The sequence below is a fragment of the Mus caroli genome, chromosome 6 (genome assembly GCF_900094665.2).
Source record: "Mus caroli chromosome 6, CAROLI_EIJ_v1.1, whole genome shotgun sequence".
Classification (NCBI taxonomy): domain Eukaryota; kingdom Metazoa; phylum Chordata; class Mammalia; order Rodentia; family Muridae; genus Mus; species Mus caroli.
This window is the reverse complement of record NC_034575.1, coordinates 146,566,180-146,578,306: the sequence shown is the minus strand read 5'-3', so window position 1 is coordinate 146,578,306 and position 12,127 is coordinate 146,566,180. Positions and strand designations below refer to the sequence as shown.

Below are 12,127 nucleotides of genomic sequence, written 5' to 3'. Positions count from 1 at the left end.
CCCCCCCCCAAAGTAAGGTTTCGCCCTGGCTGTCCTGGGACTTGCTTTGAAGATCAGGCTGGCCTTGAACTCACAGAAATCTGCCAGCCTCTCCCTCCAGAGTGCTGGAATTAAAGACCTATACCACTACACCTAGATTTTGTTTTTGTTTTTGTTTTTGAGACAAGATCTCATTGGGCAGCTCTGGCTGTCTTGGAACTCAGTATATAGACCAGTCTTGCCTTAAAATTCATAGAGATTCACTTGCCTCTGCCTCCTAAGTGCTGGGATTGGAGACATGTGCCACCACTGACTTTTTCCTTTTCCTTTGCCATGTCTTTCCTCCCTTCAAGTCCTATTTTTTTCTCTCCTTTTCTTTTTTACAAGTGCTAATGTGTTTATATTTTTCCTGCCCTTGTAGAAATTTGACAGCCACACCTTATTAACTTAGAATATCTAATAGTAATTGCATGGTTGCTGTTGAGAAGCAGATTAAAAACTCAGGTTAATACCCCAATAAAGCTCTTAAAACAAAGCAGTAATTTGAGAGTTTGAGCCTAGCCTTGTCTACATATGGCAAGTTCCACACTAATTAGTGCTGCATATTGAGAACTTGCCTTAAAACAAAAAGCAAACAAACACATAGAAAACCAAACCAAACCAAACCAAACCAAACCAAACCAACCAACCAACCAGCCAATCAACCAACTAATTGTTGTTGTTGTTTGTTTTTGTTTTTTTAGATCCACTTGGCATTTGAACCTTACCATAATGGAATATTGATCTTATGATGTTTTGAATGATATTAAAAACCAGGGATGTTTAATTATAAAAGTCCAAATTTATTGAATTTGCTTTAATGGGACAGGCAACATTGTATTGAAATTTTAGGCTCTTTGAGTAACTAAGAGGGCACTCACTTCTCTGCGAACAGCTGTTCGCAGCTATAAAGAATATGGCTAATGGCTAGAGAGAGGTGGTTCAGTAGTTAAAAGTAGTCACTGACTATTCTTCTAGAGGAGATTGGGGTTTGATTTCAGACATTGTTATGGCAGCTCACACCACATTTCAGTTCTGGGTATCTGATGCATTTTAGCCTTTGCATTCACCAAGCACATAAATGGTATACACACATACACAGACAAAATACCACATATATGTTAAAAAGTAACCAGGGGCTGGAGAAGATGGCTCAGTGGTTAAGAGCACTGACTGGCTGGGCTGTGGTGGTGCACGCCTTTAATCCCAGCACTTGGGAGGCAGAGGCAGGCGGATTTCTGAGTTCAAGGCCAGTCTGGTCTACAAAGTGAGTTCCAGGACAGCCAGGGCTATACAGAGAAACCCTGTCTCGGGGGAAAAAAAAAAAAAAAAAAAAAAGCACTGACTGCTCTTCTAGAGGTCCTGAGTTCAATTCCCAGCAACCATATGGTAGTTCACAACCATCTGTAATGGGATCTGATGCCCTCTTCTGGTGTGTCTGAGGACAGCTACAGTGTACTCACATACATTAAATAAGTAAATAAAAAGAAGAACTTTAAATTGTTAATTAAGGTAAATTCAAGATGTCTAGCAGTTTATCATGAGAGTTTCTAATAGCAGACGCCTCCAAGAGTATGTTTTTAAATTAAATATAACAAAATACTTCATTACTATTGTGTATGTATTGCATATGGATATATATAGCTATATAGTATTTAATGTCTCTGAAATCATATGCATCTTAAGAATGAGATGCATATTTGTTAACGTGATAATAGTAATTCTTGTCTTGATGAGAAACATATCATTGGTATGTGTCATAGTCAGTGGGTTCTTATCACAGAACAAATGCTAATAACTATGTATAAGGAAAGGAAGTATATTGAGTGAATGTATACTTTTCAGGAAGGCCTTTTATTCTGTGTCCTTTTAGAAAGACAGTGCTTTAGCTGGGTCTGGTGGTGCATGCCTTTGTAGCACTCTGGAGGCAGAGGCAGGTAGATCTCTGTGAGTTTGAGGCCAGCCTGATCTACAAAGTGAGTCTAGGAGAACAAGAGGTATTACACAGAGAAACCTGTCTTGAAAAACCAAAAAGAAGGAAAAAAAAAAAAAAAGAAAGAAAAAAGAAAGAGATTACTTTATGTTTTATAAAGATTTTCATTTAAGTTGTTTTGAAAGGGGAAAACTGAAATGGATTTTTGTGAGAATTCTTACTGTGATAAATCTAATAAATATTTCCATTTGATTTCCTGAAGATGTGCTAGTAATGTAAGCTTCCTGGTGAGTCTTACACATGGTGGGTTGTCTTGTAGGTGCCTAAGCCCCTGCCTCAGCCTATAGACTCTTCTTCTGCCCTTCCAAAGGATCCAGTATTGAGGAAAGAAAAACTGCAGGACCTTATGAGCCAGATTCAAGGAACTTATAACTTTATGCAAGTATGAGCTGTGTTATTTTATTTTATTTTTTGTTTTGTTTTGACTTTATTGTATTTTTTGTTCTTTGACAATTTCTTACATTACATCATATCCAGTTCAAATTTCCCTGTCCCATGGTCCCTTGTATCCACCTATACTTTCCAGTCCCACCTTCATATTCTCTCCCCTCTCTTAAAAAAAAAAAAAAAACAACATAGCATTTAGTTAATGCTATCTGCATGTGTGTGAGTGTGGGCTCATTTACCAAAGCAAAAGCAATCTATTCACGGACACAGACCTAAAGAAAATTGATATGTGTCCCATCTCCTATGTCCTGCCTCCCTCCCCTCATGCATGATAGCACCCCAGAATATATCAAGGGGTGTTATGAGTCCCTGTCTCATCCATGTTGGAATAGTGGCTGGCTTGGACTTCTGTAGATTACTATAAGTTCATGAGTGCAAAAGCTATGTCATATCCAGAAGAAAGCATTTCAGGACACGCCTCCCTATTTGGGTCTCACACTTTCTATGCTCTCCTCTGGGATATTCCCTGAGCTGTGAAGGAGTTGATACAAATGTCCCATTTAGAGCTGAGCATTCAAGACACTCTACACACTTTGACCACTTATGAATTTATGCATTGACTGATGCTTACTGCCCAAAAGCTTCTTTGATCAAGGATGCTAGTAGTACTAATCTGTGGGTATAAATATATGTATTTAAAAGGCAGTTTGAAAAAAATCCATTTATCAAAACAGTACCAGTAGTTTTTCTTCCTAGAGTCTCTGGTCCCTGCAGCCCTAAGTCTTGGGCATATAGTATCAGGGACAAATTACTTCCTGTGGAACAGGCATAATGTTCAACCAGGAAATGGTTGGCTGTTCCCATAACTTTCCTGTCACACATTTTGCCTATGAGACATTTTAAAAATGACTCTTAAGTGATATTTCTGGAACTAGTAACTTGTGTATGAAACATTGTGTTGAAATTCTTAAGACTCTAGATCCCATTATGTAGAATGGTGTCCTAGTTCTTCAGTTTCCTTGCTATCAGGACAAGTTGTTTCATTTTCTGCTTTGTTGTTGTTATTATTTTCTAATGTGAAAAAATTGCAGTCTTCACTTCCTAAGTTTGTTGTGTGTAAAGAAATTAATTAAATATATCAAAATATCATGTGTATAAGTGTCAGGACTGCTGCAGATTTTTGGTAGATGTATTAAAACTGAGAGCCATGTTAGCTGCTTGGTCTTTCCAGGTCCCACTGCCTAAAAATTTATGAGACACTCATCACCTGTCTTCAAAGCTATAGAAGATTGGAAATTTGTGCTAAATCAATAATTAAATTGTGTAAAAGACAATTTTCCCCTTGAAGACAGGGTCTCCTCACTGTGTAGTTCTGCTAGTCTGGTACTCACAATGTAGACCAGGCCGGTCTGGAATTCATAGAGATCAGCTTGCTTCTGCTTCCCAGGTGCTGGAATTAAAGGTGTGACCACTAATCCATTATAAAATTCTGTGTTTAATTAAATTGTATGACTAAGACTCTTAGAAAATTTCAGAGCAGCATTATATTACTGAGGCCTCTCAAGTAAACAAAGTAAATTTAAATAGAGGAAATAAGTCTTGAGCTTTGGCTGTAGGCCTGGGTGTAAACACCAGTACTGTTTCTTGACAGCTGCATAACTCAAGTCAAATTCTTTAATTTCCAGCCCTCTAGTTTGCAGAGTGAAAGATAATTTGATTATCTTTCATTTTATTTCAAGATAAATGAAAGAGGAAAGATGCTTTCTGCAAATTTCTAGCTTCAGTAAGCAGAGTCTGGGAAGTTTTCTTAAGAGAACCCTGTTATACAGATATGAGAAGGGCATAGTTTCTCATCATAAAATGTTTACCAGCAGGAACCAGTAAGTAGTTGAGATAAAAATAATTAGACCTTCACATTTGTTAGGTATAATAAAAATTTAAGTTCAAACTAGACTAAGACTAACATTTTATGCTTAAGACTCAGATCAGGCCTGCATATCATATAGAATTTCTAGTTTTAATACTTGACCCAATCTTGAGGTTTGTTTGACAGTAACTTTAGGGTTTAGTTTTAACTCTTCAACTTGTTAACATCACAAGGTAGAAATTAGCTACTTGCCAGCAGCTTAGCTAGCATCTTTGGTAATAGCTATGGTCAATACAGTGAACTACTTATTAAACGAATCATCTGTGTTTCTTTTTGCTATCGAAAATCTTCTCTTTAGGAATCTGTTCTAGATTTTGACAAACCCTCAAGTGCAATTCCATCATCACAGCCGCCTTCAGCTTGTCCAGGTAACCCACTAGGAACATAGTAATTCTAAAGACTTAAACAGCTTTGGAGCTAACAGTCATTTCTTTTATGGATCATTCACTCACTGCAGATAGCTTAAGTGTGTTAATTTATTCTAGTTGTATCCATTAATCAGTAGAGTTACATAGGGATAAATTATCATTAGGACGTAAGCATCCTTTAGTAACGTATTTATATTTGTTAGAAAATATAACATCCTCAGATGGGCAAGTAAAAATGCCTAATAGCTGCTTTAGCAACTTTCCATGTTCTTTCTGGGATTGTGATTTCTGAGTACAATCTACTTGACCTTTGAGTTGTAGGTCTAGTGTGGAGGCTTTTGGATCATCCTAGCTGACAAGATTACCTCAATAATACTTAGAACAATGAATATCATGGTAACAAATGATGGCGCCAAAATGGTGTGATGCTTCAAAGCTCAGGGCTGTGGTTCCATGATAATTTCTCCTAAGTAAGGAGTGACATGATCAAAACTACAGTCCAACTGTGGTAAGCATTGAACAGCTGCTAAAGACTGATGCTGTAAGGCTGGTGAAACAAGGAGAATAGTTCACATCATAGTTAACAGAAGTGATTGATATATTAATGAGTGAAACCAAACTGAAAACTATATAATTATAAAAAGTATATTAATATGTATAACCACAGTGAGGAAATCCAAACAAACAGATGACCAACTAAGACTTATTATGAAGATTATGTGTATCAGTGACAACTCACAGTGGCTTAATCTTTGTCTTCTAAATTATTATCCCTAATAATTTTTAAGTGATTGTTTGTTTGTTTGTTTTTAGAAGCTTTGGAATACTGGTTTTACCCATATAACTTTAGAACATCACTATATACCACACATGGAATTAGTGTTTCTGACTAGTATCCAGTCTATTTTCTTCAAAGTTGCAATAGGAACCTGTTCTTCTAATTGACACTTACTTTGTAAAGAATAAACTTTGTTTTGTTAAATTGATATGTATTAACTTTTCTCTCCCGTAATTGTTTGGTTTCCTTTAGTCTCTACAGTATCTGCAGAACAAAACTTGTCCAACCAAAGTGATTTTCTTCAAGAACCATCACAGGTAACTTCTGGATTAATTTGTTTTACACTCTTCTTTGCTGTATGGGGAGGACTTCTTACTTTGGCAAGAGTAATCAGACTTATTCTGATATATCTGATTGAGAAAAAAATGTATTTATCTTAGACCAGCTAGAATAATAGTGTGTGTGTGTGCACGCGCGCATGTGCGTGCGTGTGTGTGTGTGTGTGTGTGTGCACACGCAAGCGAGTACATGTTGTTATTAGTGACAAAGTCTCTTAATGTAGCCCAAGATGACCTTGAAGCCACTTTGTAGCCTAGGCTGGTTTAGAACTTGTGATCCTCCTGCCTCAGGAGTGCTGGGATGTTGGCCTGTGCAAGAATGACCAGTAGCATTTGTCTTTAAATATCTTCTAGGTGAGTCTGCATACCTACATTTAGAACCACTGGTCTCAAACACCATGTTTATTTACCAGTACTTAAAACTACTTCTGGCCACTCTACTTGAAGTGATAATTTTCAGGCAAGAGTAATTGCAACTTATAAATGAATACTAATATAAAGATTTTGTTGTTGTTAAGTAAAATGTTTTGTCCCCACTGTGGTGCTGGATATTGAATGCATCTAGCTTCTGTGGTTGCCTGCCAGGCAAGTGTTGTGCCACTGAGCTACAGCTGAAACCCTATTAAGTGAAACTTTTAAGTAGAATTTATCATTTTGTTTTTAAGCCAGAGTTTTGCTCTGTAGTTCAGGGTGGTCCTGAACTTTTGGTCTTCTTTTTTTATTCTTCTAGCCATGGGGAAATATATGTGTTCCACTGGACTGGCTTCCAGTCTTTTTAGCTTGACTGTTAAGAGGACAAAGGAGGGTTAAGTTAGAGTTTCTGGGATTCCCCTTGTATACAAATATAGCCCAACAGCAACCAGTCCCACTTATGATGGGTAGTTAGTTGCTTTATTACCTTAATTAAAAGTACTAAAAATCAAGCATAATTTTAGAACATTTCCATAATTCTCATATTTTGGTTAGCTATTAATCATGTGTATTAGTATATAAAATGTTCTGAAGTATTAAACAATGTCCCCTGAACTCTTTCTGAGTGGTGGTGGTTAGATGGAGTAGGGTCTGGAAATATAGCTCTGGTTGGCCTTGTAGACCAGGCTGGCCTTTCAAACTCTTTCTGGTGTGTGTGTGTGTGTGTGTGTGTGTGTGTGTGTGTGTATGTGTGTGTGTATGTGTGTGTGTGTGTAACTGGGGCAGAAGCAGTGTATGAATTTAAGTGTTCTGAAATTGAACTATATTATTCTGATCTTGGGTAGATTACTTCACTTTGCTTTGCTTTGCTGCTGCTGCTGCTTCTTAACATCTTCCTCTTCTTCTCCAAAACAAAGTTTCTCTTTGTAGCCCTGGCTGTTCTGGAACTTACTCTGTGGACCAGGCTGGCCTCAAATTTAGAGTTCCACCTGCCTCAGCCTCTGCCTTCCAAGTGCTGGGATTAAAGGTGCTCGCCACCACCACCTGGCCAGAAACAAGCTTTTTAACATAGGGTTTTTCTGTGTAGCCCTGGCTGTCCTGTAACTTTTTCTGTATACTAGGCCAGGCTGGCCTTAAACTCTGCGATCTGCCAGCCTCAGCTTCCCAAGAGTGGGGGTAAAGGTATGCACCACTATTCTTTGTGTGCCTGACTATTCATTGCTTCTTGATGTCACTAAAATGAAGGTAATTATGCTTACTCACCATGTTTGTTAGGATTAAGTATATTAATATATATAACACATTTAGCATACTGCCTGGTACCACTGAGTGCCAGTAAAAGTAATATATCAGGGCCCAGGAAATATGAAGTAAGCACAGTATGTATTGACAATGCTTTTTATCTTCCTTGTGTCTAGGCCTCTTCTCCAGTTACTTGTAGCTCAAATGCTTGCTTGGTGACTACTGATCAGGCTTCTTCGGGATCTGAAACAGAGTTTATGACCTCAGAGACCCCTGAGGTAATGAGACCCATGGTCTTAATTACTTTGCTGTCTCAAAGAATTGCCAAATGAGCTTATTAGTTACTGGCATGATTGATGGAATTAAAATGTTTGTATTTATTAATGCATTAACTTCTGTAGATGTTGTGGTCCTAGAACATACACAGGTCACTATTGTGGCTTTGCCATGTATATAGAACTAATGGTACATATCTTACCTGATATAATAAATATATCCAGAATTATTATTATTCATTTTTTAAAGATTTATTCATTTTGTTTCATTCATGTATGTATGTGTACCACATGGTGTTTGGTGCCCAAGGAGGTTAGAAGAGGACATTAGTTCCTGTAATTGAAGTTATATCGTTTCTAGGAATTGAACCTAGGTCTTCTGCAAGAGCAACAAGGTCTCTTAATCACTGAGCCATTTCTCAGGCCTCTCTATTACTGTTTTTTGGGATGATCTCCTGTAGCACAGGTTGGCCTTGAATTCCTGATCCTTTTGCTCCCACTTTTCAAGTGTAGGGATTTCAGGAGAGTATGGCCAAGCTTAGTCAATTTATTATTTTAACAAATAGCATACAGGGCTGGAGAGATAGTTCAGTGACTAAGAATATATACTGATTTTGGAGAGGAGCCAAATCTTTTTTTAAGTCTCAGCACTCATATCCAGTAGCTCACAACTACCTGTAATTCCAGCCTCAGACTCTGAGACATTTGGCTTCCATGAACACTTGCACTCATGTGCACAAACAGATGTATTCACACATAGACAGACTTAAAAATAAAGTAAAACTCTTATCATTAGCAAAGTATTAGGTTTCCTTATATTATTTTAAATATATAATAAAGAAAAACTTCATGTAGAATTAAGAGAAATTATCATGTAACTGAAGATTTGGTTTTATAGTGTTATTAGCACTGAGGTGAAATGAGTTGTAGTCTTTCTGGCTCAGATCATCAAAAGCATTTTGACAGTATGAGGTTTGTGAGTATAGATCTAAATTTCAGCCTTTGTTCTTTGAGCAAATCCTAGATAGACTTGGATGGGGTGAATTTGGGGTGAATTTATTAGGTTATAATTTTGAGGTGCACTAATAAATGAGAATTCGTTTTAGAATGTAAGAAAACATGGATTATTATTATTATTAAATCTAATAATTTAATTAGATTATTAAAGACTAATAATAATAATAATAATTATTATTATTAGTCTTTATAGTGTTCACTTGCTCTAAATTAGGGTAGTTGGCTTTCTGACAAAGAAAAAGTGATTTTTTTTAAATCAAATGACCTATAATGGTCTGATTTATAATCTGGTTGAAATTGGGCTTTATGTCATATTAAACAATTTGGCTTTATAGGTAAGAATTACTTAAATTAGATGATTTTTTTTTTTTGGCAGAGGACTTAGAAATCCACTATATTTTTAAAATAATTAACTAAGGAACTAATTAAGGCAAAGTTTTTCTTAAACTCAGTCTTTGCATATAAATGGAGTAATATTAGATTATTAGTTGGGAAATAGCAATTTTTGCAGAACTCTTGATGTTGGTAGGAAGTTGAGAACCCCTTGTGTGACACTCTCTTTGTCAGAACCCTATCAAAGCAAGTGTACTGTGCATCCTCAGCAGTCTAGATTTGAAACTGTAAGCAAACGCTGCTCTCTGCATTCCTGTGTTCCCATGTCACCCTAAAGAACTTGCTGACTTGTGTCAGCTTGGGGCTTAGTGTAAGTTAACCTCCTGGCACATGGCAAGCATGGCTGATGCTGCATTTCTTCTCCTCCACAGATGGTGGTCCCCCTCTGCAAGCCAAAGCCAGCTTCTGCACTTGCTTCTCCAAATCCTCCCCTGTCAAAGAGCTTCCAGTTACCTCCTGCAAGTGGGAGTTCAGAAGCCATTAGCACAGCACCCTTTCAGGCCATGCAGACAGTGAGTATGAAAGGGAAACGATGGCTGTGGGCAAGCTGAGGTTTCTCCCACACCTAGCTTTGGTACTGGGTGAAAAATTTGCTTTCATGTTGCTCTTATTTGGGTTGCTGGATTTTAAATCTGTCACTGTTTGTGACAGAGTATTAAATCAACAACCCCCAGAATTTTCAAGAAGTATTTTTTTAATTAAAAGTAGATTTTTTTCATACAATATATTCTGATTATGGTTTCCCTTTCCCTTACTCATCCTAGGACCTCCCCACTTACTCTCCTCTCCAGTCCACACCCTTTCTATCTCTCTTTCAAAAATAAACAGGCATCTAAGTAGTGCTGATAAAGAAAAATAAAATACAAGCAAACAAACAAACATATTGGAATATGACAAAACACCAAACAAGAAAAAGAGCCAAAGGAAAAGCACATAAATGCATTTAGAAGTAAAGATACATACAGGAGTCCATTAAAAATCCCCAAACTAGAAGCCATAGTGTGTGTGTGTGTGTGTGTGTGTGTGTGCGTGTGCGCGCGCGCATGTGCGCATGCATGTGCACACACAAAGGACCTATAAGGTAGGGAAAAAAAATGTCCTGACTTAATATGATATAGACAACCTCCAAAAACGCTATTGAGGTTTTTTTGTGTGTTCACTGCTAGGCGTGGTACCTGCCTTAAGAGTGATTTGTCCAAGGAGTATTTTTATCCGAACCTTGTTTCCTCTCTGAAAATTAACAGGCAAAGCTTTGAACCCATGTGAAAATGAATGTGATTGATCCCTAATACTCCCTCCTCACAAAAGGAATATGTGAGTGATAAACATTGTTTTGGCAACAGTTATGTATATTATTAATCATTACTGATACTGCATTACTTAAGGTTTTAGCTTTAATAACCTGAAGTAAGAGATAAGTTAAAATTCATTTAATTTTATTTTAGTCTCATTCTGGCTCACAGAGTTTTAGGTTTCTTCAGATTTGTGTGTATTCTGAAAATGTATTTCTCTAGAAATTGTAGTGTAAGTCTGGGCAGTGGTGGCGCACGCCTTTAATCCCAGCACTTGGGAGGCAGAGGCAGGTGGATTTCTAAAGTTCCGAGGCCAGCCTGGTCTACAGAGTGAGTTCCAGGACAGCCAGGGCTACACAGAGAAACTGTCTCAAAAAACAAACAAACAAACAAACAAAAAAAAAAACAAAGAAGGAGGAGGAGGAGGAGGAGAAGAAGGAGAAGGAGAAGAAGAAATTGTAGTGCAAAACTTTTTTAAGAGTAATATTTCAGGGGCTGGAGAGGTGGCTCAGTGGTTAAGAGCATTTGCTGTTCTTACAGAGGACCCAGATTTGATTTCCGGTACCTACATGGTGGCTTACAGCTCTCTGTAACATTCTATAACATCCACTGGATCCCATACCCTCTTTTGGCCTTTCTGGGCAGCAGCTGTCGACATGGTGCACATATTATATATGAAGCCAACATGTACACACCCAAAGAAAAATCTTTTAAAAAGAAAAGAATGAAAAAGATAGTGTGACACTAGATTGTGTATTTTGGGGGAGAAAACCATTCAGTAAGGGAGTAAGTGCCTTTATTGTTAGTGTTTCCTGCTTCACACTAGCACCTTGCAAATAATAGTAGTGGGTGAACAGTGTAGAGCAGGCCCAGTGCAGGGCTGCTGAACTCCCCCTACTATGGCTGGACTGTTTGAAGGTCTTTTTCTCCTTGCTTTTCTACTTTCCCTGGCAGTCTCATAATATTAGCACTCAAATTTATTTTTTCTTTTGCCTAATCAAAAGCAGACAGTGGTTCATCACATGATGAAATAGAATCCTTCATCTATATTACCTATTGAAGTATAGTCTAACCTGTCAGACTAGTCCACTGGGCTTGTCTTGTGTGGTTTTGTCATAGTGCCTCTTTATTGATGGCTCCCTGTCTGCTCTTCCTCTTTGAAGCCTGCCCAGTTCAAACAGGTTCTGTTGTATTGATTTTATCGGGGGTTTCTGCCCTACTCTATCCCATTTAGCTCCTGTGTAAACAACAGAGAGACATCAACTGTGGTACTGTGATAGGCAGGCTCTACACTATTCTAACCCAACTAGTCTATTAATAACCAGATAAATGTCCCGTTATTTGCTGAGTCTTGCTCTGTTCCATGTGTCCTCAGGGCAATCTTTTCTTGGTCCTCATGGTCCATCCTGTCTCATGGAGATCTCCTCCTTTTCCTCTCCTTTGCCCTCTCTTCTTGTCCCTACCTGAGATTCCCTCACTCGATCTGAATTTCTGTCCTCTTTTTTTCTCCTGCCCAGTTACAAGCTCTACCTTTTTATTTACCAAGCAGGTACTATTGGGGAACATTCTTTACAGAACATTGGTCAATACAATGCCCATGTCCATAGTGGGGTACAGAACTCAGTATCTGAATACACAGCATACAAGACAAACCCAACATTTCTCCTTTTTTTTGTTTTTTGTTTTTT

General features: G+C 37.8%; 1 protein-coding gene across 3 annotated transcripts in view; it reads left to right on the top strand.

Annotated features, from left to right (window-relative positions):
- The window catches only part of Caprin2 (caprin family member 2), a 44,717-nt gene that overhangs the window by 18,958 nt on the left and 13,632 nt on the right, over nt 1-12,127 (top strand). For all 3 annotated transcript variants that reach the window (XM_029478923.1, XM_029478924.1, XM_029478925.1), the window contains 5 exons: nt 2,271-2,393; nt 4,624-4,693; nt 5,724-5,788; nt 7,639-7,740; nt 9,519-9,659. In XM_029478923.1, the coding sequence (XP_029334783.1) occupies nt 2,271-2,393; nt 4,624-4,693; nt 5,724-5,788; nt 7,639-7,740; nt 9,519-9,659 (501 nt within the window). The remainder of the gene's footprint in view (nt 1-2,270; nt 2,394-4,623; nt 4,694-5,723; nt 5,789-7,638; nt 7,741-9,518; nt 9,660-12,127) is intronic.